This window comes from Peromyscus californicus, unplaced genomic scaffold, assembly GCF_007827085.1.
Source record: "Peromyscus californicus insignis strain IS unplaced genomic scaffold, ASM782708v3 Scaffold_11__1_contigs__length_118956290, whole genome shotgun sequence".
In the NCBI taxonomy this organism is placed as follows: Eukaryota; Metazoa; Chordata; class Mammalia; order Rodentia; family Cricetidae; genus Peromyscus; species Peromyscus californicus.
In genome coordinates this window covers 51,695,287-51,721,240 of record NW_026294402.1, presented here as the reverse complement: position 1 = coordinate 51,721,240, position 25,954 = coordinate 51,695,287, and the positions used below count along the sequence as shown (strand labels likewise).

Here is a 25,954-nt window from a genome sequence, read left to right as displayed (position 1 = left end):
CTAGGAGAGGTATGGGATTTGCTTCTCAGTGAAGTGGGGAGCGGCACCAAGGGCCACCTGTGGGTATAGAAAAGAGACAAAAGCCAGGAGGCAAAAATAATGTCTGGAAACAAAGAAGCTGGAGCATGGTAGCACTAATCCTGGAAGCTTAGGCAGGAGGACCACTGCAAATTTGAGGCCAGCTTGGGCTCAGCAGTGAGTTAAAGGCCAGCCTGGGCTACATGGTGAGAAAACTCACTCATGTAACTGTTGGCTGGTGTTGCCCTCCCCCATCTGCCTGGCCTTGGGTCAAGGTGGAGGGCAGGCAGGAATTGAGTTGGCATCATCTGGGGACTTGTCAAGGCCTGGAGTGGTCATTGACAGCATCCTTATGTGGTGGGAGTTAAGACCCCTCTGCACGTCTCCACTCTGCCCCAGTTCTCCCCCTGTGGCCAGAGCTCTGCTTCTGTCGCCCTAGCCCATGCCCAGAGCTCCAGTGACTTCTGGGAGGAGTCAGCCCAACCACTTCTTGGCTTCTGCCCAAGGCGGGATAGATCCCTGTTACGTGGACTGGACTCCCAGCACCGTGGCAGTAACTCAGGAGAAGGTTAGGCAGATCACGCAGAGGTATCTCCTCCACACCACCTCCCCAAGCCAACCAGGGTGTTTAGCCTCTGCTTGCTTGGCAGAAGAAGGGCCTCCACACCTGGTGTGGTGCAGCCACCGCTGTGGTGGGGCTTCGGTCCTCCGGTCTGAACCGTGGAGGTGCAGTCATGGGGTCAAACCCAAGCCCCAGGTGGAAAGCACGCCATTCTAGCTGGCATGTGAAGAGAACTCAGGTTCAGGTGGGTAGCAGGCTGCTGACCTTTTGTTTGGGCTAAGGTCTGAAAGGCTCAGCCTGTTTCTTAGGAAGAAGCCCTTTCCCGGCCAGACTCACCAGGATAAGAAGAGAAGTGATGAGCTGGAGGTTTGGCGTGAACCCATGGCTGGGGCCTCTGGAGGCTCTGGAGCTGGGGATGCCTGGGACAGAAGGGAAAGGCTGAGTGGGTTTTCCATCCTCCAAGCCCTCAGGGACTGCTAGGCCTGGTGGTTGTTCCCAGGACACTTGGAGCCAGTGTACCCTGGGGGCTCACAGGAAGGCTAAGAGCAAACAGCTATGCAATGCTGTGTGCCGGAGGGAAGGCCAGGTGCCAGAAACAGCAAGGCCGGAGACAGCAGAGGGAGGAGACATGAAGAGAGGGAGAGGCACTGACCAAGGGCTGGGAGGAGCATCTCCAACTGGAGACCCTCAGTTTCCTGCAGGAAGCTCAGGGCTTGGTGCATGCAGTCTTGAATGATGGCCTGGGCTGGCGCAGCCCCAAAGAAGGCAGCTTGCACTTTGGCAGTCAGTGGTTCCTGCCTGGGAGGGCCATGACAGACTTCAGGGGGCTGGAGAGATGCAGAGAGACCCTCTCCTCCAGCTGCAGGACCCGCCCTCCGAACTGAAGACTCACTGGAATTCCTCCACCACCACTTGACCAAAGTTCTGCAGAGGCTGGAGGGCGGAGGTTAGCTGAGGTCAGAAGACAACAAAGAGTGTCACCGGGTTGCACAGCCGAGGCCAGCCACACCCCCTTTCTCCACGCCTCCATTGCCTCACATCACCCATTTTGTCAGCAGACCACGAAGCTCCTGGGACTCAGAAGTAGTCTTGTTCTCCAAGGCCTTGGTGAAGGGGTGACCCAGGATCAGGAGCCGAGTCTCATAAAGCGCCAGCTCTGCTTTTTCCCCTAAGGTGATGGGGTAGGGTGGTGATAGCGGCCAGGACTCCTGTCTTCTGAGAGCTCTGGGGTAGGACCACACCCTGGCCAGGGTTGCTTGCACAAACCCCCTGCTTCCTTCCATCCAGTGGTCAGCACACTTGGTCTGAGGGCCCGTCTTTGCTGCCTGCTTTTGTTAGACTAATGAGGTCAGGTGGACTTACATTTTTAAGTGGACGAAAAACGTCAGCAGTAGAGAATTGTATAGTGTGAAAAGAATATGATACACAATTTCCATGTTTGTATATGAAATTGTACTGGAACGCAGCCAGCTCACCTGCTGTGACATACCTCGGGAGGGCTGGCTCTGTTCTCCCTATAAGGGAGGAGCTAGGAGCCCCCAAGGGCAAAAGAATATTAACTCTCTAGCCCTTTGTGGTCCTCTGTCTAATGGAAGGGTGATGGCCTGCTCACTCAGCCTTCACAGCAGGAGATCTTGCTGGCTACTGTGTCTTTTACAATCCCTAATCTCCCAGGAGGGGCTCCACAATGACTTACAGAAATACGTAGCACAGCCCTATGTGAAGAGGGGTGGGTAGCCCCACTGTCTGCTAAGGGGATGATGGGTCCTTTGAGGGTCAACGCTGATGGGGAAGGCACATCCTGTGTTGAAAGTCAGCTCTGAGAAAGATAGGGGGGAGACCCAAACCAAGGCCTGTCTCTGGGAGCTATAGAGCAGAGCCCACCGGATGGTAACACTCAACCTGAGAGACTGCAGAGGAGAGGTGGGGGACAGCTCTGAAGTGAATCAGCACTTCTAGCCTGAGGGTCCACTCCAGGACAGCTCCAGCGTGTGGCTTCAGGAGACCGAGACCTTGGATTTCTCCAACATGGATGTACAAGCTTGCTCAGCTCTTCCTTTCAGGGGCCTCATGGGACAGTCTTCATGCAATCCTGACCTTGGTGACAGAGCTGACCTACCGTTGTCCCCTCTCTTGGGACATTAAGGATTAAGGTGACCATTGAGAGTTGACTGGTCCATCTTGTATCTCTGAGCCCAAGCTTCCCACAGAGCTCTGGGCCCACTTTCTCGCTATGGGCTGGCACACAAGCTTTGCTGTTGAAAGTTCTGCCCCTTCTCAGAGGGGGCAGTGAAGCCTAGAGAGATAGACTGACCCAGAGCGTATATGGGGCCCAAGCTCACTCACCATTGGCCACCATGCTGGATTTCTGGAGGGTGGGGTCTGTTATGTGATGGGCCAGGTAACTGGCCAGGCCTTTGAGGTGGGTGGGGATGGGACTCTTGAACTTGTATTCCATGTAAATGCTCACCCACTCGTTCACGTTGCTAGGGGAGGATGGGAGAGTGCAGTGTCTTTGCCAGTACATGCTTCTAGAAGCAAGTGCTCAGCTCCTGAGTATACACCCTATGTTCCTACCTCCAAGAGCAGAGCTCTATGAGGCAGACTCAAGCCAGCTTAGACAAAGTCCTTATTGGTGGTCTCCAGCCTACACCTGTACCTCCCGGCTTTGCGTTAGGGGTGGAGTTGCCCTAGTGATATGCCTCCAAGACAGCAGCCAGGTAGGCTGGGTAAGGGGGGCTGGCATGGCTGGAGGACTGGACAGACTGGATGGGATACTCAACCTACCTGAAGAGGAGCAGGGGCTGGTCCTGGGGCTTAGCCTTGTAGAATCCTGACACCTCGTGGGTGACCTGTAGGAAGTCCTAGAGGTCAGGTTGCCCGGGAGCTGCCTGTCCTGAGGCCCAGTATAGGGTGGGGTCAGGTTCTAGATAAGGTTAGGCAGGACCTGAGAGCCTTCTCTAGTGTGGTCTTCTGAGCAGGGGTATCTGGTGACAGCCTGGCCACTGACTTCCCTCAGAGCTTTCTCTTCCTCAGCCAGCTTCCCCTCAGGGCAGGGCTGGGTTCCCTCCATACTTGCCCTTCCCACATCTGCCAAGCGAGTGCCGCTTTCACTGGGACCATGGCACCTACCATCACCAAAAGCTGTAGAGGCCTATTGACAAGGGAGGCGGGGAGAACATCCCAGTCCCGGAAGCAGGGGAGGGGACACCTCACCAGCTGGAGGATCTGCTTCTCCAACAGGATAAAAGGCTGCGAACCAGGCAGGAGCAGCTGGGGCAGGAAGGGCCTCATGAGCGTGAAGCTGATGTTGACGGTTTCCAGGGTAAGGTCTGTCATGTTGCGCCCTACAGAGCCACATGCGCGGTCTGTGAAGCTGGAACACCCACCTTTCCCACCGTGGCCTGCTCAGGGCTTGGGCAGACGGAACTGGATCCCTCCAAGGAGCCCAGCCAGCCTCCTCCATGGGCGGGTGAGGAGGCAGGGGTCAGGCGTTGCTCTAGACTCACCATCAGCGGAGAGGCTGCTGTCAGCCAGGGACAGGTACCCAAGCAGCCATCTGGAGGCCTTCGCTTTGCGGTACAAAGTCCAGAGGATTTCTAGGGCCGAGGGATCCGGCTGCCCAAACAGGAGTGAGGCTTTCACTTCTCTAGAACCAGGCCTGCAGGAGGGACCAGTGGGGGCAAGGTAGGCCTGGCTGGTGCAGAAAGCAGGGTGCTGTAGGAGAGAAGCCTACCCCAGCAGCTAGTACCTCCCCACACCACTGAATCGGGTCACATGACCCTGTGTTGGGGCTCCTTGGTAAATGGGGATAAAATCCCCTTCTTAGAGGGCTATTATGAGGCCTGAAGGATGCAGGCAGGTATGCACCCAGCACGTGCTCAGTTAACTAAGTTCCCTTGGACTCCTCAAGAGCTGGTTCTCACAGGGACACTAGAAATCTTGTCCAGGGCAAGACTGGGGTAAGGTGTTGCTCAAAGAGGTCACTGCTGACTGGGAGCTCTCAGGAGGTCTAATGGACACAGAAAGCCTCAGCTGTGGTTAAAAAGTAGGAGACCCTGGAGAGAGGGTGGTGACAGGGCTGAGGAATTGCTGAAAGCCTAGAGAAGGATCAATTGCTCATGTCCTGGAGGAGGCAGCTCCTTCAGGCGGCTCTCGGGGAGAGACCTGGAAATAAACAGTCTCAGAATCTAAAAGAACACTTGCCCTTCCTGTGAGCACCTGTGCCAACCCAGGGCTGGGGAGATAAAACAGGCTCAGGAAGTCACAGTTTATTAAAAGGGGGAAAAAAAAGTTTTTTCAGGGTTTCTCGTTGTAGCCCTGGTTGTTCTGGAACTCACTCTGTAGACCAGGCTGGCCTCGAACTCACAGAGATCCACCTGCCTCTGCCTCCTCCCGAGTGCTGGGGTTAAAGGTGTGTGCCACCGCTACCCGGCAAAAGGAAAATTTTTGAAGCAGCTGCAATCATGGCCTGGATTCCCCCCACCTGCAACTCTGGAGGTAGTCTACTTTCCTAGCAGCCCAGAAGGAGAGAGTTCCGCCCGTGGATTTACATTTATTTACATATCATTTACATGGCCCTATCCCCAGAATAAGTAACCTGATGTGCCCATTGCCTGTCTTCTCGCTGTACTCAGACAGCCCTGACATAACTGTCCAAACCCAACAGCTGGAATTGGGAAAGAGCAGGAAGGCCAGTTGAGGTCATGCAGCACAGCTGGTAGCAGAAACAAATGTGGGCCTCTTATCCACCCATCTGGGCCCAGGTTCCTGGCACTTGGGCAGGGTTGAGCAGCCTGCACTAGGGCTGCTATAGGCATAGGTCAGTTGAGAACCACACTCACCTTAACAGCAGGGCACTGACATTCTTGAAGCTGGAGAAGGCCTCATGGTAGATAAGCTGGAGCTGAGGCAGAGGCATGGAGGTCAGGCTGTCCACCCCTGCCTTGTGTCCCTCCATCTGCCCTGACCTTTAAAGTGGTCTCATCCCTGATCCTGGTCCAGCTGGGCCTTTCCCAGGCAGTTCCCCTCTGGTAGCCTGACGCTTGCGATTACCTTGTGCTGAGATCCTAACCCAGATCCATCTGTCCAGGGCCTACACATGTACAGGCTTTACCTCAGTAGTCAAGTCACCCTGGGCTCTGCATCCCGCCAGCTGCCAGCCTGGGCTGCCACTCCCACCCTCATTTACCATAGAGTCCTTTGCCAGCCTCTCTGCAACTTGGGTTCCCCCAAACAGTGTTCCCTCTGCCCTGGTGCTTGGGAAGCCCTTCACTCTTTGCTGTGACTGTCCTCTCTCCACTCCCATTAAAATGCTAGGTGTAGTTCGTGCCGTTGGCCCCTGCACTTCGGAAGCTGAGGCAGGTTCACTGTCAGCCTGAGCTACATAGTGGGGACCTGCTCAAACAAACAACTACAGGCAACAAACAAATGAAAACAAAAATCCCAGCCAACCAAAAAGACATAAAAACCACAACCAGGCCAGATGTGATAACACTCAGCATTACAGAACTTTGGAGAGGAATGCCCAAGGACCAATTCAAAGCCAGGTTTGGTTACATAAAAACCCTGTCTCAAGCCGGGCGGTGGTGGCGCACGCCTTTAATCCCAGCACTCGGGAGGCAGAGCCAGGCGGATCTCTGTGAGTTCAAGGCCAGCCTGGGCTACCGAGTGAGTTCCAGGAGAGGCGCAAAAAGCTACACAGAGAAACCCTGTCTCAAAAAAACCAAAAAAAAAAAAAAAAAAACCCTGTCTCAAAAAAACCAAAACGAAGGCTCGGTGTGGTGGCACATGAGTTTAATCCCAGTACTTGGGAGGCAGAGGCAGGTGGATTTCTGCGAGTTCCAGGCCAGCCTGGCCTCCAGAGTGAGTTCTAGGGCAGCCATGCTGCACAGTGAGACTTTGTCTCAAAACAACAAACTAACTAACTAACTAACTAACTAAAAAAAAAAAACACAAAAGAGGATCCATTGCTGTGGTAGAGTGGTTGGTTACCCAGTATGTGCAAGGCACACCACTCAGCAGTTTGCTAGCCTCTTACGTTCTTTCCCAGTTTGTCGAGATTATAATCTGGTCTCCGTTAGACCCGAGGACTGTAGCTCCTGCCACAGGAACAGCCCTTTGCTCCTGTTGTTTCCCGAGTTGCACACAGAGATGAACCGTTCAACAAATGGACAGGAGATTGTGCCCTGTATGGCAGGTGAGAAATGGCGGTTCCTGTCCGGCATACCGACCATGCTCCTGATTCCAGAATTGAGGCAGGAACTGTGCCTCACTTTGCCAGAGCCTCAGGGGTCCTAGTCCTGGATGAGGCTATGTGCTGATAAAAAGCCAGCAGCTGCACTGTGAGAACCTGCTCTATTTCTTGTAGGTGAGGCCTCCCCCACTGTGAGATGTTCCCTCTGTAATGACTTCTAAGAAGTATTTCTGCCTAGCCTCTCCTCAGACTCCTCCCGGGAGCACAGCGTGGTACTCATTAGGTTTTATTATTTTGTGTGTAGCTGCTCTTAGGAGCCAAGACCTGTATAGTGTGTGTTGTGGCTGTGCCTGGCATACTCAGAAGGGAAGCAGAGCAGGAAAGATTGTCTTCATCCACATCCCTCTACCCAGTGAGCAGGTGCCACACCTGGTAGCAGATAAGCTTATTCAACAGCCGGCACTCCAGGGCTACCAGGTTCCAGACAGCTGTTGTGAGGCATTTTCTGTTGATCCTGAAGGTCACAGAGTGAGTCACATGACTAGGTCCTGGAGTGGAAGAACTCAGGTCCTGCAAAGTTACATCTTGGCCAGGGTGAGGCAGGGCAGAGGACTGGCTAGCATCAGCATCCCTAGATACCTCTGTGAAGTTAGAGTTGTGTGGGACAGAGGGAGATTTGGAGAAATGTTGGAGGGAGAGGGTGGGCAGGCGGATTGGGGTGGTAGAAACCCATGGCCCAGGGTGGCTGGGTGGTAGGGCCACCAGGGGTGCAAGGCTTGAGGTTTTAATGGAAGAATCTGTGGCTGAGGGTGCAATCACAGACACAGAGGGTTTTGGAGGCTCCCTGGCTCCTGTGGTGACAGAGGAAACAGGGGCCAGGGTTGAGGATGAAGGCAGGAGCAATGCCGATGAGGAGGGTGGGGAGGAGGGGGAGGATGGCTGTGAAGGTGATTTTGCTAAGGACAACAGCCACACAGAAGCACCACTGGCTCCTGAGCCCATGCCCAAAGCTACAGTGTTTTCAGACGACACAGAAGCCACTGTAAAGGCTTGGGAGGTCAGGTCCAGCCCTGATCTCCCCGAGGATGCTGGCAAAAGGGGCTCTGTGGCTTTCACGCAGGGAGAGATAGGCGATCCTGAGGAGATCCTTGCAGCCAGTGCCTCAGATGGGGATGCCTCTGGCCCGGAGTGGCCATCCCTCCATGCAGTGGGACCGGAGGTGTTCCATAACGGGCATGGAGATCTAGAAAATATGGAGAGAGAAGGGAAGCTCTGATTGGATGCCATGTTGGTTTAGGTGCACCAGTTGTCTCCAGTGATGCAGAGGCAGGGACTGTTGAACACAACCTGGAGACCTTGCTGAACTTCTGCTTGGATCCACGTGTGGGAGAAGGCTGTGGCGATGACATAGCAATTGTTTCTAGAGTTCCAGAGGCCACAGGATCAGCCCCAGATGACACCGGCTGAGAGTCAACAGTCATGTGGGCTGCAGATGTGGTCAGGGTTGAGGGGATTGGTCCAGGTATGACCCTGTGCAAGGGCCTGGTACTTCCTAAGGGGCCAGGCATTGAGGGGGACTCTTGGCCCCCCACTGTCTCTGTAGAAAGGGCTCCTGCCCTCCTCTCCAGGGCCTCTGGTTCCCTCTCAACTGAGTTGATGCGGCCAACAGTTTCTGTCAGGATGTCCAGAAGAATGCTGCTGCTTTGCCGAGTGGATGTGCCAGGGGCTGCAGGAAGCTGGTTAAGGTCTTCATGCGTAGAAGGAAGGGTCAGGGTAGAAGCTGAGCCTGCCAGGAAGGCTGCAAAGCAAGACAGACTTGGTTCTCCAGTGTCTGGTGGGCAGGACTGGCCCCTAACCTCTCAGATCTCACCCTGCCACATCTTGCTCACTTAGATACCTGAGAGCAATACCTGGACCTGGTTAGGCCCCAAACCATGAAGCTACTCACTCAGGCTATCTCCCCTCCCTGACTCTAGCCTGGCTGACACCAGGGATGCCTTTACCGCCACCTAGGAATAGACATTGTAAGGACAATGGGACATGTCTTCAAGATTTGTCTGTCTGTCTCCTAACAACCTCCATGTCAAGGACCTTCCCAAGGCCCAAGTGGTTGCCAGGAGTTGAGAGTCTTGCCTACTCTATCCAAACCCTGTCTGAGGCCTAGACTAACCGGATGGTGCTGAAAATACTGTGTGCGTCTCCATTGTGGGTGAGACTGTGACCTGACCATATTCCCCGCATACAGGGTTCTAAGATTCTTAGGGGCTGACTGGGTGGTGGAACACATATGTGGGGAATCCCTGAAGGCTCTGGGGTTAATGCCAAACATACCTACATGTGTATAGAGCTCCAAGCAGGTAACCGTGAGTGCTGTCAAGGAGCCTGAGGTCTCCAATCTTTCCCTAGCATCCCTTAGGCTGGTCAAGGCCAGAAAAACATGAAGACAATGAAAGGAAGCCCTGAGGTGGGAGTATGGAGTTCACTGAGGAGAAGGAGTCTGCCCTTCCCTACCAAGTAAGCAGGTGATGGGGAGAGGATACCCACCTCACCTTCCCCTTCCCTACTCACTTACCGGCCAGGAGAATTCCAGCTGCAGGAAACCACTGCTTGTCCATGCTGCAGGCTCCTGCCAAGGCTTCCAAGGATGCAGCGTCAGGTGACAGACACAATGATGTCCTTTGCAAGTCCCCTTCAGGAAAAGACTCATCAGGTTGGAGTAGAACTCAGTGTAGAGCTCTTGCCTAAAATGCCAGATGCCCTGAGTTGCACCAACACTCAGCTGCCCACTTCCGCTAGTAGCTGTCCAGAGTTAAATGTCCTTGTGGGCATGGAGGAAGCCCCGAGTGAGTGAGGTCCTGAGTGGATGTGTGCTGTTGACATGGCCATGGCCATGTGAAGGATGCCAATGTCTCAGCCTCAAGGGAAATGGCAACACCTTCCCTAGGTGAGGCTCCCTTACAGACTGATTTTCTAACGGAGTTTGTTAAACCCGTCTCCTTGTTTAGCGATATCTAATAACCTGACTCCTTGTTTATCTGCGTGTATTAACCCTACCTCTTAATTCAGCTGTAAGCAATGACCCCACCTCCCTGTTCAGCTGTGTATAATAAATATGAGCTACCAGGGTACTTTGGCTTCTCTATTAGAGAGCCCAATCCATCCAGCTTTTCTGGGCATGTGACCGTGTCTGTCATTTCTTTATTCCCTCACCATCCCAGTCAGGTCAGTTCCTGGAGCTGTGGTGGATGAAGAGCATCCTTTCCCGTCTTCAGGTGAGGAGGGAGTGCTAGTGGTATTTTGGTGGTGGGGGATGTAATGACAGTGAGATGGGTTACGAGGGTAGCAAGGTGCTAACTGGTGTGGGAACTGTGTGTGTGTGTGTGTGTGTGTGTGTGTGTGTGTGTGTGTGTGTGTGTGTGTGTGTGTGTGTCTGTGTGTGTGTGTGTGTGTGTCTGTGAGCTTCTACCCAAAGCCCATGCCCCAGCTCTGTTCCAGCTCGGTCACTGATTCCAATCCATTAGACAGGGAGGGGCTGCATTATGGCAGATCAGAGACAGCCCTGTTCACGCCAGCGGGCCTTCCTAGAGTTCTGATTAGAGCCTTGCACTGGGCATAAGGAGGTGGCAGGGGCTTTGGGCAGAAGGGTCCTTCCAGACCCTTCCTAGCTGCGGTTCTGTGTCTGCCCTGTGTTGGTTAGTTTGGGTTGTTGTTGTTGTTAGCTTTTTTTTTTTTCAACTTGACACAAGCTAGAATCATCTAAGAAGGAATCTCAGCTGAGAAAATGTCTCCATAATATTGGTCTGTAGGCAAGACTCTGGGGCATTTTCTTGATTAATGATTGATGTGGGTGGTGCCACACCTGGGCAGGTAGTCTTGGGGTGCATTAGAAAGCAGGCTGAGCAAGCTGTGGAGAACATGCCAGTGCACAGCCTTCCTTCCTCCTTGGCCTCGACGTCAATTCCTGCCTCCATGTTCTTGCCCTGAGTTCAGCTTTTGCTTTTTCTGATGACGGACTGCAATGCATAAGCCAAATAAACCCTTTCCTCCCTAAGCTGCTTTTTGGTCATAGTCTTCCTCACAGCAACAGAAAGCGAAGACATGCCCGCCCACGCTGCTGGAGACTGGCCTAAGCAGCCTTACACTCCTTAGCAGCCCTGGCTCAGGGATAAACAGGGAGCAGGCTCAGGTCTCTGCCCTCTAACTCTTGCTGGGACAACTAGAGGCTTGCAGCCTTCCCCCTCAGGTCTCCTGGCCTCCCCTGGACCAACCCTGTCCCAGGGGTCAGTACTGTTCTTGGTACTGTTCCCCAGCCTCGATGGGGAGAAAGTAACTAGAACCCCGAAGAAGGGACTCCTCCATTAGCAGTTGGGCCTGGGGAGTCCCAGCCAGGACCCTACCAACCTCCAGCTCCTACTTGGGCACACTGCTCCCCACCTGAAGGTGTCTGTCTATCTGTCTGCCTGTCTGTCTATTTATTTTGCTCAGCCGACTGTTGAAGCAGGACTTTGCCACGGTGCACAGAGGTGCTATCTGTTATAGTCCCGGTTCGTTCTTTTTTCTTTTTTTAAATCTTGAGACATGGTCTCACTAAGTGGCTCAGGTTGGCCTTGAAATCACTCTACAGCCTAGACAGGTCTTGAATTTACAAGCTTCCTCCTTCAACCTCCCTAGTAGTTGGGATCAGATCCCTGTATCAATAGGCACAGCTACTAGAAATACTTTCTAAGAGGGGAAACCGTCGCCCATGGCACAATTCTGCCCCAGGCTTTCCCACCTAGCCTGCTCTCTTGGCTTCTTTGCCACTTGCCCTCTGTAGGCTGGTACTCTGCTGTACCTCAAGAGGCTGCTGCCTCTTCCCTGCCATCCTTGGAGAGCCATTTCACTGCGGGCTGAGAGGCACTGTGGGAGAGATGCCTCCCAGGGACAGGAGATGGCTTTGGCTTTGACAGCTCCCATCTGCAATCCTGGTTCCACTCTGCCCATGCTTCCCGAAGCTGCCCTTCCCCAGTCCCCGTGACCTTCCCCCAAGCCTGTAAACACACCTCTGTACCTTCGATCTTCTCCCTCATGTGTGTCCCCCGGATGCCCAGGTCTTACCTGGGGTACCTGGTGCTGCCAAGAAGCCTCTGCCCTCAAGGAGGAGGATGGAGCTTGGTGTGATCACCCAATGCTCCACCCCTGTCAGGTGGGCAGGACTACAGCTTTCCCGACAGCCTCAGCTGAGGAAGATCCCATTTCTGATGACTCTCTTATAAAGAGTGAGGCTTACTCATACTGCAGGACACTGGGTTCCCATCTGCCCCTCTGGCACCCTCCAGGCCAGACTAAGTCAAACTGTCGAACTCGAGAAGTTCATTTGTTGAAGCCACAGTGGAAAGAGCTATAGTTGCCTAGAAAGCCAGGCATGTGGTATACACACACTTCAATCCTAGCACTTGGAAGTCAGAGGCAGGGGGATTATCACAAATTTGAGTCAGCCAGCTTGGTCTACATAGTGATTCCCTGTCTAAAACTGAAATAAGTAAGTAAGTAAATGAGACCAAACCAGTCTGGACCTGCAGGCTCAGAAGCCCAGCTCTCAGGAGGCTAAGGCAGGAAGATCGTAAACTCAAGGCCTGCCTAGGCAGCTTATCAAGATCTTGTCTCAAAAGTAAGTAAAAGAGAGGACTAGGGGTATATACTTCAGCAGTGGAGTTCTTGCCTAGCATTTACTTTGCAAAGACTCCAGGTTCAAACCCCAATAGGAAGGGAGTGAGACAGGATCCAGCATGGATGGAAGGTGAGAGCTGATAGCCAGAATCAGTCCTCAGTCTGTGACAAGTGTCGGGACTCACTGTGAACTCGGGGGCGGCAAGCTTAGGCCTGGCAGGGGGTTGCTCTCCCTGCCTGCTCTGGTCCCCAGCCACGTGCAATGCCACCTACACATGGCATAAGTTAGGTGGAACCTGGCCTCACACCAATGTCACAAAATGTCAACAAAAGAATTAGAAGATCCCGAAGTGCTAGACTGTGCCAAGGTCTAGCCCAGAGTTCAATAACATTTTTCTTGTGGGCCAGTTTTGATCCTCCAGTAAGAACTCTCTTGGCTCTCTAGCAGGGCTCTCTTCTCCTCAAAGCTCCATGGCCCCTGACAGCCACACTCTAGCCCTGTCACACTCTGGTCCCTATACAGCCAAGTGCTGGGGAGACCTCTTACCTTGGTGACTAAGTCATGGATTCCCACAGGCTGTATCTTACCTGGTACCCTTGGCAGGAGGAGATGCTGTACACTGTCTTCCTGTGTCCCTGGCTTGAAGAGAGTGCACATACCCAAAGGGTCTTGAGAGATTAGTAGGTATGGTGGAACCTCCTGGGGTTCTGAGCCAGGTAGACATTTGCCTAGACACACAGGCAGCTGGACCAGCCAATGCTAGGCTTTGCCTAAACATCTTCCAACAGGAACCTTCCTGGTCGCAGGGATGGGGCACCAAGCTGGGTTCTCCTTTCTGATACCCTCGTCCTGGCTCCAAGCCTACCCTCTGTTTGAGGAAAAGTGGCATGGAGTCTTTCACTACTCATGAGACCTTAGTCCTTGGATGTCATTTTAGTCATCAGAGAGGACACTGTGACAGGCTGAGGCTCAACCCAACAAGGGCAGGACTAGAGTCTCCTCTGAAGACTGGGCAGCAAAGAGTGGGGTGCCTAGGACCTTGCCTAGTCTCTTTCCAATTCTGAATTCTGCATGTGGCACTAGAGGTCTCAGTACTGGGTCAATCCCAGGCCAGAACCAGCCCGACTCTTCTCACATGCCCTGGCCATGTTCTTGTTACAGAGAGAGAGAGAGAGAGAGAGAGAGAGAGAGAGAGAGAGAGAGAGAGAGAGAGAGAGTCTAATCATTTGTCCACCCGTGCTTCTAGGACAAGAATTGTAGGTAGGAATAACAGCAGGAATGAGGTCCCACAGGTAAAGGTGAATTGGGTCACTGTGTGTGTGTGTGTGTGTGTGTGTGTGTGTGTGTGTGTGTGTGTGTGTGTGTGTATGTGTACAAAGTAGGGAAGCCACAATCCCAGGATTCCCCTATCTTTGATTCCCTGCTGATCTTAAGGTTCAAGCCATGGATCCTCCAGAGTCTGGGAAGGGTTTTGGTTAACATCCTGCCATCTTCTCATCTAGCTTTCTGGTTCATCATCCCATCTTCTAAGCTGGTTGCATGAGCTAAAAGCATCCATGAGGCCTGTGAGCTGTAGGTCAAGTAGGCAGGATGCCTGGCTATCATCAGGATGTCCTAGCTCGTCTTTAGCCCCATTGGACACTGCTCCACTGAGGAATAATGGTGTCCTGCTGATGCTCCAACCCAAGACTTGCTCCTTTCCTCCAAAGACGCTTCTGTTTCCCCTTCCTGCTCTTTTCTTCCAGGCTGGTACCTGGCCTGCCAACTTCCTCTTACTGCCTGAGTATGTGTGGTATTAGAAGAGAATTAAATCATTTGGGCATGGTGGTGCAGACAGACCTGCAGTCTCAGCAGTTGGGGTTGGAGAGAGAAGAATCAGCAATTCAATGGCTGCCCCAGCTACAAAGGGAATTCAACCTACCTGAGACCCTATCTCAAAATTAAAGCTTGTTTTTGTTGGGATAGTTCCTCATGTAGTCCAGGCTGGCCTTGAACTCCGTTTGTTGCTAAGGATAGCCTTGAACTCCCAATCCTCATGCCTTCATTTCCCAAGTTCTGGGATTTCAGCTGTGAGATACCACACCCAGGTAACTTTATTTATGAAACAGGTTCTCCTTGAGTTGCCCAGGCTGGCCTTGAACTCACTCTATAACCCAGGTCGGATCCGAACTTTCAAATTTCCACTTCACTTTCCTGTGTAGCAGAGATTGCAAGCCAGGTTAGTTGTGCTTGGGAATTTTGGATTAGCCTCTGGACTTGCTATGCACTGAGAATGACCTCAGTACATAGCTTCTGCCCCAACTCTCAAGTACCAGGATTACAAGCTTGTACCACTGTCCCTGGCCTTGATTTTGAGTTTTGTTATGACCCCAAGGAGTCTTTCATAATTGCATTGCCTTCTGCTGAGTGTAGATATTCCTTCCTGAACAGGTATTTAGAAACTGATTTGCTAAATGACATCAATCTTGGTCCTGCAGGTTACCAAAGTCACGATGGGACCTAGGACCTCTGCCTTTGTTTCACAGATCTCCTTTACTGTGTATCCTTTGCTTGCCTGTGCGTGTAGACACGTTAATAATTCAGTGATGTGTGTCTAAAAACTTGTGACACCAAACCTATCTCGTCCGACTAAAGGCTAAAGCAGAGCAAGAAGAGGAAGTGAGGCACCTAAGCATTGGCTTTTGCAGTATCTTGCTCCAGACTCCTTCCTAAAGTGGGCCTGAAGCCGTCTAGTCATTGTCCTAAGCTTGCAGTTATCTTGGATTCCAACACATTGAAGCTTCGAAGACATGTCACTGTATAATGAGATGACTCCAGAGCAGGACTGATTCACTCCTTGTGTCTCTCTGCCTCTCTGTCCAGGCTTACCTCTAACAGCCTTCTCTGCTTCCATCATGCTAGGGTCAAAGGTGAACACCACCATGCTCAGTTCTCTTTCATTTTTTGAGATCATGTCTAGACTGGCCTAGAACTTATTATGTAGACCAGGCTTGCCTTGAGCTCATGGCAATCTGCCTGCTTCAGTCTCCTGAGTGCTGGAATTATGGGCACGAGCCACCATGCTAGGCAGCAGTGAAGCAGTGAGTAATCTTCTCATAGGAACCAAATTACACTCCTCACACGATGACAATGATAACTTGCCCCAATCTACCATAGAGAAGCAGATCTGAGATAGTGATCTACCATACTCTGTAGATGTAATTCTAAATGGTCTTATTAAATAAGAAACACGGAGTCAAATAAAGAGTTAAAAGCCCGGAGATTGCCGGGCGGTGGTGGCGCACGCCTTTAATCCCAGCACTCGGGAGGCAGAGCCAGGCGGATCTCTGTGAGTTCGAGGCCAGCCTGGGCTACCAAGCGAGTCCCAGGAAAGGCGCAAAGCTACACAGAGAAACCCTGTCTCGAAAAACCAAAAAAAAAAAAAAAAAAAAAAAAAAAAAAAAAAAAAAAAAGCCCGGAGATCAGAGCAGTAGCCAAGAGCTAAGACCACCTTATCTTACCACTTGCTGCTGTCCTTCCCCTGAGAGAGAGACCTTCTTCCTGTGTCCTGTCTTTTTATTGCCTTTCTGCTCTGCCTTCTCATTGGCTGTAAACCCAACCACATGACTTCTTCGTCACTGCCTGTCTATACAGACCTCCAGGTCTCTATGGTTGGTACTGAGTTTAAAGGTGTGTGTCTCCATGCTGGCTGTGTCCTTGAACACACAGAGATTCTGCCTGCCATGTGATCAGATTAAGGGCATGTGCTACCACTACCAGACTTCTGCTAAATGGCTTGCTATTAGCTCTGACTCCCAGGCAACTTTATTAACATACAAATCACATTTCAGCACAAATAAAATATCACCATAATACTTGTTGACCAAGACTCTTAATTATGCTCCTCCCATCCCCTGCCGTATTTTTCAAACTTAAAGCTCATTGGGAGTGAGTGGTGCCTCAGGCCTGTAATCCCAGCAGCTGGGAGGCAGAGGCAGGAGGATAGCTGTAGGTTCAAGATCAGCCTGGTCTACATAAGAAGTTCCAGACTATCCAAGTACTACATAGCAAAACTTGTTTTGACAAAACAAAATAAACTTCAAGCTTATACGTTAGTACCCAGAGACAGACCTAGAGGGCTGGAGATGTCACTCAGTTGGTAGTACACTTGCCCAGAAAACACAAGACTTAGGTTCGATCCCCAACATAGCATAAACTGGGCATAGTGACATACGTCTATAATCTCAGCACTTCAGAGGTGGAGGCAGGAGGATCAGAAGTCCAAGTCATCTTAAGAGACATAACAAGTTCAAGGTCAATCTGGGCTAAATTAGACTGTTAAAAAAGGGGTGTATGTGTCAGGCTTGGGGTTATTAGAACCCTTTATCTGTATTTCCCAACATGGTCCATTGATGTAAATCTTTTCTCCACTCCCCCCCCCCCCTTATTCTCTTCTTTAATTGGCACATTGGGTCAGGTGGTGTGGTCTAGCCTGCTTAGAGCTGATGGAGTTGACCCTTTGCTCTGAAAATCCAATATCAATTTTAGACTTATCACTTATGCTACCGTAGACATTGAAAGACCATCTGTATCAGGCGGCGGGGGAGGGGGAAGCTCGCACCTTTAATCCCAGCACTTAGGGAGGCAGGCAGATCTCTGTGAGTTTGAGGCCAGCCTTGTCTACAGAGCAAGTTCTGGGACAGACAAGGCTACACAAAGAAATCCTGTCTCTAAAATCCTAACTAACTAAGAAAGAAAGACAGTTGCCACAGACTCAGAACTGGGATGTTAGAGCTCCCTCTCTCCCCTTCTCCCCTGCCCTGTCCCTCCTTTTCACCGTTGCTACCTCTTCCTTTAGACACGGTTTGCTTTATAGACCTGGTCTGCGTTCCTTCTGCCTCAGCTTTCCAAGTGCTGAGATTACAGGCGTCTACCACAAGCCTAGCAAAAAAGGTACATTTTATGTCTAAGTTTTTAAAAATTACTTATTTTTGAGACAGGGTCTTACTATGTAGACCAGGCTGGCCTCGAACTCACAGAGATCCATTTGCCTTTACCTCCCAAGTGCTGGGATCAAAGGTGTGCATGGACATTTTCGGCAAGCTTTCTTTTAAACCAAACACCCCTGTGTAGATGAATTTCTAAACACTCTTATTAAATAAGAAACACAGAGCCAAATACAGAGGTATAAGCCGTAGAGATCAGAGCAATAGCCGTCAACCAACCTTAGCTCACCACCTCACCATAGCTTCCCAAGCGAACTTCTTCCTGTCTAACCTGCGCCTTTATTGCCTTCCTGTTCTGCCTTCTCATTGGCTCTAAGCCCAGCCACATCACTTCCTCATCACTGCCTGTCTATACAGACCTCCAGGTCTCTATGGTTGGTACTGGAATTAAAGGTGTGTGTCACCATGCTTGACTGTGTCCTTGAACACACAGAGACTCTGCCTGCCATGTGATCAGAATAAGGGAGTGTGCCACCACCTCCTGACTTCTGTTTATGGCTGCTATGACCTCTGATCTCCAGGCAAACTTTATTTATTAACATACAAATAAAACATCACATTTCAGCACAAATAAAAAAATCATCACACCCCTGATTTAAATATGCATCTCTTTGTTTGATACAGGAAAGCTGGGCTCCTAATGACATTGCTCTGCCCAATGGGCTGTGTTTGCTCATGCAAAGCATCTTCCTGATTCCTGTTGGATTTCCCATACGGCTCTGGTGAATGTCAACTCTGCTCACCGGATGGTTTTCTTTGGTCTACAGCAGTCGCTGTCCTCTTTGGGGTTGGGCCCAAGGCTGGACAAGTATATTCAGCCTGCAAATAGGTGTGCCCTAGAAATATCAGTGGATGAGTGAGTAGATGTGGAAACGGCCTGGCGAGTCAGTTGTTCTTGGGTGTAACTCAGTCCGTGGAGGCCAGGAAGCAACCGATAAGCACTTAGAGAGGTACTGTGAAGAGCACCCTAACAGGACAGGACAGGCTCCATGGGACAGGACTGGCACGACGGGACAGGACCGGCACCACGGGACAGGACTGGTGCCACGGGACTGGACAGGCACCATGGGACTGGACCGGCACCACGGGACAGGACTGGCTCCAGTACAGCCTGCATTGTCTTTCCTTTCTTGTTGCCTCTGGCCCTCTCTTCATTCCTCTGATTTTATCCCTCAGAAAGAGGCTGGAGCCTAGGATGGTGGCGCAGACAGAAGGATCACAAGTTTAAACCCTGCCTGGGTAACTTAGTGCAACCCTTTTTTTCCAGACCTGAAAAAGGGCCAAGGTTGTAGCTCACCAAAGAGTATTATCATGTCGGAGGCCCTTGGTTCAATCTCTAGTACCATCGACACCTCACCTGGGGTGGAAAGGAGAGCAAGCTGCTCGAACCCACAGGCTTTAGCTCAGGCTCCTCTGGGGGAATCCAAACCAGACAACATAGAAGTGGCTCTAGAGGGGAGATGCTTAGAACAGGGTTCTAGAACTCACTGTCAGATGGCAGTGAGTCCCAGCCACACCGAGGTGCTACCTGATGTGTATTGAAGTGTGCTGACGTAGGGACAGACACTCGCGTGCTGTGGACAGGGGTGAGGTACCAGGGGTGTGGCAGAGACAAGGCTGCCTGACACAGCAGCTCTGGACACAGGTTCTCCAAGTTAGCCTCCTGGACCAACTGCATTAGCACCACTTGGCATGTTAGCAGAGATCCAGTCTTGATTCCACCGTCAAACTCCAGAATCAGAGTGTGGGGTGAAGGCAGCCCCCGTGCATTCCCAGCCTCTGTGTGAGTCTCAGCTGGATAACATCTGTAAATGCTATCACTGTCTGGGTTGAGCTCTTCTAATCAATACTGGCTTCGACATTTCCAGACAAAGTATTGTTTCTGTTTCTTCTGGAACCATTTTTGAAATAAATCAACTGCAGTTTTCAATGTTTCTTCAACCATTACAAGTACATCTTTATAGAGAATTTTACATAATACAGCTTGACAAATTTCTGCAGTTGATTGCAATTGTTCTGAGTACATAGAATCCTAGTGGCCACTAATTGAATATCAGAGAAGGATCTTGTCTACATAGCCATTATCTGTGACATACGTTGGTGGCTTTCCAGGATAGCAATGAAGAATGAAGTCTCGATTATAAATTGGAGAAAGGACTCTTAGTTTCAACTGGCCAGCATTCTCCTTGGGATCTCCAAGCTGTTCTAGATTTTTTTTTTTTTTTTTTTTTTTTGGTTTTTCGAGACAGGGTTTCTCTGTGTAGCTTTGTGCCTTTCCTGGAACTCACTTGGTAGCCCAGGCTGGCCTCGAACTCACAGAGATCTGCCTGCCTCTGCCTCCCGAGTGCTGGGATTAAAGGCGTGCGCCACCACCGCCCGGCTGTTCTAGATATTTCTTAAAAGATTCCTCCACATGAGACTCAAAAGTTTGTTGATTTTCCTTCATATGTGAGACACAAACGCTCCTGACATGTAAACGATGGATATGACTATAAGAAAGCCGCTCAGAAATAGCTCAAAAGAGGCAAGAAAGGATCACTTTCAAAACAGCTCTAAAGTGCCTAAACTCTAAAGCACCCTATCAGTGCCTCATTCAAGACTTCTGGGTGAAATTCTTTTTCCATTCTTTATGCGTTGTGCATGGTGTTAGATTATTTAAGGGCAGCTGTAGAAAGGAATATTGTCTCTTCATGCCACCTGATATTTACTATATAATATTGGCTAATGACCTAGTCTCACTTTGGAGTCAAAAATAACTGGGCGACTTGCTGCCATCTTGGCGGCCACATGACACAGCTACCGTCTTTACTAAGGTTAAAAAAGGGCATGCCATGTGACCACCACCATCTTGGTTAAGGTGACCACATGGTATAAATCAATCAAAGTAGTACCCATAAAATGACTAGACCCATTGAGCCCTCTGCTAATCACTGTATTTCCCTTTTATTAGACTAAGGAGGCCATACCAGGTCTTCAATATGGTTTGTTTTGTTTTATTTTCCTTGTATTAAGGAGGTAATAGCAAGTCTCCAAGATATTTTGAGTTAGGATGAATTTTTTTTGTGTGTATGATGAATTTTGTTCTAAAAATGAAAAATAGCAGATGAGGACGAAACCATGCACAAGGTCTATGTAATATATGTTTGATGACTAAGTCCTTTAAATTCCTGAAGTTATATTGGTCTATTCTAGCTAACGAAACCTGACTCAAGGAGATATGTCTAATCACTTATGCCTTTGCTAATTTTGTTAAGCTTTAGCTATTTGGTGAAATAAATTATATTTTAAAACCCGATATTTTATAAAGGTACACTATAAAAGGATCAGGAAAATAAGGTTCCCCATCTCTCTCTGGACTATATTCATGGTTTAAAGTTTTTGATACTAAAGGACCTTTAATTCAAGAATTAAAATTTTTAAGGCTCAAACTTAATGGAATGAAATTGTAAAATCCTAATCTTATAAAAAAGGCACCAACTTGAGCTAGGCAGTGGTGGCACAGCCTTTAATCCCAGCACTTGGGAGGCAGAGGCAGGTGGATGTCTGAGTTTGAGGACACCTCTGTCTACAGAATGAGTTCCAGGACAGCTGGGGCTACACAGAAAAACCCTGTCTTAAAAAACAAAAACAAACAAACAAAAAAGGTACCAACTTGTTGTAAACTGTTAAAGATAATTAAGACATGCAAGTTAATGGTCAGTCACCTTACAAATGATGGAATTATGAAATGTGCTCAGAGCTATGTAGTCATGCTAAGTACAAATGTAATTCATTTACAGAGACAAGATTGGAGGGAGAGGCCAATTTTTATTTCCCATCATATAATATTCCATGTGTGTCGTCAAAATTAAACCTAAAGCAAGTAAAGGAAAGCAAGTTTAAAGTAAACTTAAAGTTTAAATGTTAAGTAATATCAAGTATATAAAAATTGGTTATAAAAAATTAAATGCTGGAGTCAAATGGATTAAATTTGCAATAAACTTGCATGTCAGGGAGTCCCTAGGCTCAGGTAGTTCTGTAGGATGGAGTACTATTGTTGTACCCATTTCTCGAAAACCCCAGAGACCACTAAGGAGCTGGTTTCCAATGCAAGCACATAAGGGTCCTTTTATTCAGGTTCAACTTGGGCCACTGCAAGGCAGATGGAAGGAAATGTGGCCGCGGCCACGAGCCCAGGTGTAGAGTTTTTATAGGGAAAAACCACAAGCCAGGAATTGGCAACTTGGGATTGGGTAGAAGGGATATGGGGCAAGGTGATTTTTTGAAACTATTGGTCTAGACTTTGGGTGCGAAACCACATTTGAAACCATTGGGTTAGACTTTTGGTGGGGAACCACAACCCGCTGAACAGGATTATCTGGACTGCTCAGCAGGATTATCTAGATATCTTCAAGGGCTATAAACCACAGACAAGATGTCTGCAGGAGGATACTGCTCTGTATCCCTTAGAGTTGTCATGGCACATTCCTGAGGTCCTTCCTGGAACTGAGTACAGCAGGTGGTCTGAGATCATGGCCCTTTTCCTAAGATGGAGCCTGTAAAGTCAAGTCTAGACCTTCACACTATCCCACCAGAGTAGGTTTTGAGCTATCCACATTACAGGACAAGGATACATAGGAAATAAGACCTGCTAGAAGTCTGTTGCTTCTGCCTCCAACTGTATAGCCTCTCAGCTCTGGCTGTGTAGATCTGACCAGCTCTGGTCATTTTGCCCAAACCAGGAAAAAACCTTCCATATCTAAAGATGATTTACACTTCATGTCTCTTCATGACAGGGGGATGGTTTCTTTTGCCAGTAGAGGATCTCAGAATCCACATCCACATCCTAAATGTCTCAAACAACAGAGAGGCAAATAACAATCACTTTGTTCTCAATGTCTCTCAAATTGGCATGTGAGGATGCTGTGACCAGGCGAGCCTTTATACAAGCCTACCACCTGACTGCTATGGGACATGCATGCTTGTTCAATTGGCCATGCCCTTTATCAGTTTTTTCTCTTAGCAAAAACTAATTTCAGAGTTTAAACCCCAACCTCCATAGTCCCTGATAAAAGGAGGATGCCAGATACTCTGTCATCAACCACACAACCTTTAGAAAGTTATTCAGAATATACAAACAGTGTCTTTGACAGTTGGTTTTATATCTGTGGATTCCACAAATGGTTCTATTAAGTGGTATTCCAAACTCTCAGATTCTTCAAGAGGAGATGACTTCAATTGCCGGGCATACACGGGCTGCAAAGATGGTACTGAGAGGAAGTTAGACAGAGGGAGGGAGCACAAGTTGTTTATGCTGAGATTAGATACAAATGGTGCTAAGAGGAAGTTAGCCCAAGTTGTTTACACTGAGATTAGATACAAAGATTAGGAGATGATGTCAGTGCATAAACAGCTAGTAAACAAAGAAATGAGCATAGCATGACCTTTAAAATGATTGGTTGGTTCCTTCCAACCCCTCCTAGGGTTCTGAGGCTTTCTGATATAAAAGAGGCTTACTGCCTAACAATAAACGAGTTCTTGCTTGACTTGACTCCCTGCTGCGTCTGATTGTCTCTGGGAAAGGAGGTTCTTTCTAACTTGCCTTGACAATACAATCCGGTCTCTACCCAGATAGGGAGCTCCAGGGCCAGCGCCTGTACTCTTATCTGAAAGTCTAGAAGGCAGAGAAGTGTTGTGTGATATTTTGTTTGTGTTCTGACAAATAAAGCTTGCCTGGGGAATCAGAGGGTGGAGCTAGCCACTAATTAACCATAGAGGTCTGGAGGTCTGTACACATAGGAGCCAGGGCAGAGACAGGAAGTGAGAAGGTGGGGCACAGAGGCAGGATCTCAGCCGTTTTGGCCAGAGGATTCTGAGAGGTAGGAAGTGACTGTGGCTGCTCCTCTGCTTCTCTGATCTTCCAGCTTTCACCCCAATATCTGACTCCTGGTTTTTATTGATAGGACTAATTAGGACCATGCTGCATATAAGGGCTTTAGCAGTGAGCTTGTGGATATTTCCTAAGAAAAGCCAAAAGCTCATTTAATTTGGTTATCTTGTGACTAGGCTGGCCTCGAACCCACAGAGATCCACCTGCCTCAGCCTCCTGAGTGCTGGGATTAAAGGCATGTGCCATCACTGCTTGGCAAAATGTTCTTTTAATAGGGTTAATTTTAGAGAAACATTCTGGTTTTTTCAGGGTAATCTTTGTAAAGTGAATCATTTACTGACATGGGTCACTGACTTAGGTGGTAACTTTGGATGTTCTAAAGTTTTCTAGAGAAGAACGCACTGAGGAGAGTGTTCTACAGAAGCGCCCATCGAGGAGAGTGTTCTAGAGAAGTACCCACTGAGGAGAGTGTTCTAGAGAAGTACCCACTGAGGAGAGTGTTCTAGAGAAGTACCCATTGAGGAGAGTGTTCTAGAGAAGTACCCATTGAGGAGAGTGTTCTAGAGAAGTACCCATTGAGGAGAGTGTTCTACAGAAGTACCCACTGAGGAGAGTGTTCTAGAGAAGTGCCCATTGAGGAGAGTGTTCTACAGAAGTACCCATTGAGGAGAGTGTTCTAGAGACATGCTCATTGAGGAGAGTGTTCTAGAGAAGTACCCACTGAGGAGAGTGTTCTAGAGAAGTACCCACTGAGGAGAGTGTTCTACAGAAGTACCCATTGAGGAGAGTGTTCTACAGAAGTACCCACTGAGGAGAGTGTTCTACACAAGTACCCATTGAAGAGAGTGTTCTAGAGACATGCTCATTGAGGAGAGTGTTCTAGAGAAGTACCCATTGAGGAGAGTGTTCTAGAGACATGCCCAATTGAGGAGAGTGTTCTAGAGACATGCCCATTGAGGAGAGTGTTCTAGAGAAGTGCCCACTGAGGAGAGTGTTCTAGAGAAGTGCCCACTGAGGAGAGTGTTCTAGAGAAGTACACTGTGGGCGGAAGTTTCTCTCTTGCCTTTCTATTCCCAAATACCCAGCAGCCACTTCCCAAATAGTTGACTTGGAGGCTTAATATTATTTATAAATGCTTGACTGGTAGCTCAGGCTTATATTACTGACTGGCTCTTACACTTAAATTAAGCCATAATTCTTTTTTTTTTTTTTTTTGGTTTTTTGAGACAGGGTTTCTCTGTGTAGCTTTGCGCCTTTCCTGGAACTCACTTGGTAGCCCAGGCTGGCCTCGAACTCACAGAGATCCGCCTGGCTCTGCCTCCCGAGTGCTGGGATTAAAAGCCCGGCAAGCCATAATTCTTATCTATGTTTAGCCATGTGACTTGGTACCTTTTCTCAGTCTGACATTCTCATCTTGCTTCCTCTGCATCTGGCTGGCAACTCATGACTCTGCCCCTCCTCTTCCCAGAATTCTCCTAGTCTGGTCACCCTACCTATACTTCCTGCCTGGCTACTGGCCAATCAGCATTTTATTAAACCAATTCCAGTGACAAATCTTTACAGTGTATAAGAGCATTAGCCTACAGTAGTACCCATTGAGGAGAATGTTCTAGAGACATTGAGGAAAAAGCAAGGTAGTCACTATCTTTGGGGGTATTTTTAAATTGAAAATTAAAAATAATTTCTTTTTCAGGAAATACAATTTAGAATTAAACTGTCTCTTGGAATATAGGTATAACAATTTGATTTTAGGAAAAATATGTATTGTTATGTTTTTAAATACTAGATATGGTTATTTAAGGTAATAGTCCTAATTTAAAAAATTAGTTTATCAAATTGTTTCTAACCAAAAATTGTGTTTTACTTGAAATACTCTGTTTTTGTTCATTATTGTTAATATTTGAAACAAATATACCAAGTTGCTGTGGGATGATCTGTATGTCAAGTGTGTTGCTGATTGGTCAATAAATAAATCACTGATTGGCCAGTGGCCAGGCAGGAAGTATAGGCGGGACAAGGAGGAGAATAAAGCTGGGAAGTGGAAGGCTGAGTCAGAGACACTGCCAGCCGCCACCATGACAAACAGCATGTGAAGATGCCGGTAAGCCACGTGGCAAGGTATAGATTTATAGAAATGGATTAATTTAAACTGTAAGAAAAGTTAGCAAGAAGCCTGCCACGGCCATACAGTTTGTAACCAATATAAGTCTCTGTGTTTACTTGGTCGGGTCTGAGCGGCTGTGGGACTGGCGGGTGAGAGAGATTTGTCCTGACTGTGGGCCAGGCAGGAAAACTCTAGCTACACCAAGTTAATCATATGTAAAAGCAAAGAACATCATGTAGACACTTTAGACCCTGTTCAGATTCATTCCTTGGATGCTGACTTTAACTGACTTCTGTTACACAGCTTCCAGGTGCTTGTTGCTGATGCAGGAGTCTGGTGTGAGCAAACACTAATTACAGTGACCGTCTCCTTCTGCAGAGCTCTGGTACGTGGTCCGGTGCAACCTGTCTTGATTGCTCTCATGCAACTTTGTCTCTTAATGTTCCCCCAAAATTGTAGAGTTCTTATCTCCTGACTTACGTTCTAGATCTTTGCAAACTGTTGAGGTTTTTTTTTTTTTTTTTTTTTTTTTTTTTTGGTTTTTCGAGACAGGGTTTCTCTGTGTAGCTT

The 25,954-nt window shown here is 48.9% G+C and overlaps 1 protein-coding gene across 1 annotated transcript; it reads right to left on the bottom strand.

The window, feature by feature from the left end:
* Nucleotides 1-9,391, bottom strand: LOC128105166 (taste receptor cell protein 1-like). The gene is given in 14 exon segments (XM_052730086.1): nt 1-57; nt 686-796; nt 917-999; nt 1,233-1,378; nt 1,473-1,531; nt 1,624-1,748; nt 2,927-3,066; nt 3,368-3,432; nt 3,797-3,927; nt 4,090-4,241; nt 5,425-5,486; nt 7,206-8,042; nt 8,045-8,574; nt 9,349-9,391. Coding segments are annotated over 14 exon segments (2,541 nt in total).
* Between the last annotated feature and the right edge of the window lie 16,563 nt (nt 9,392-25,954).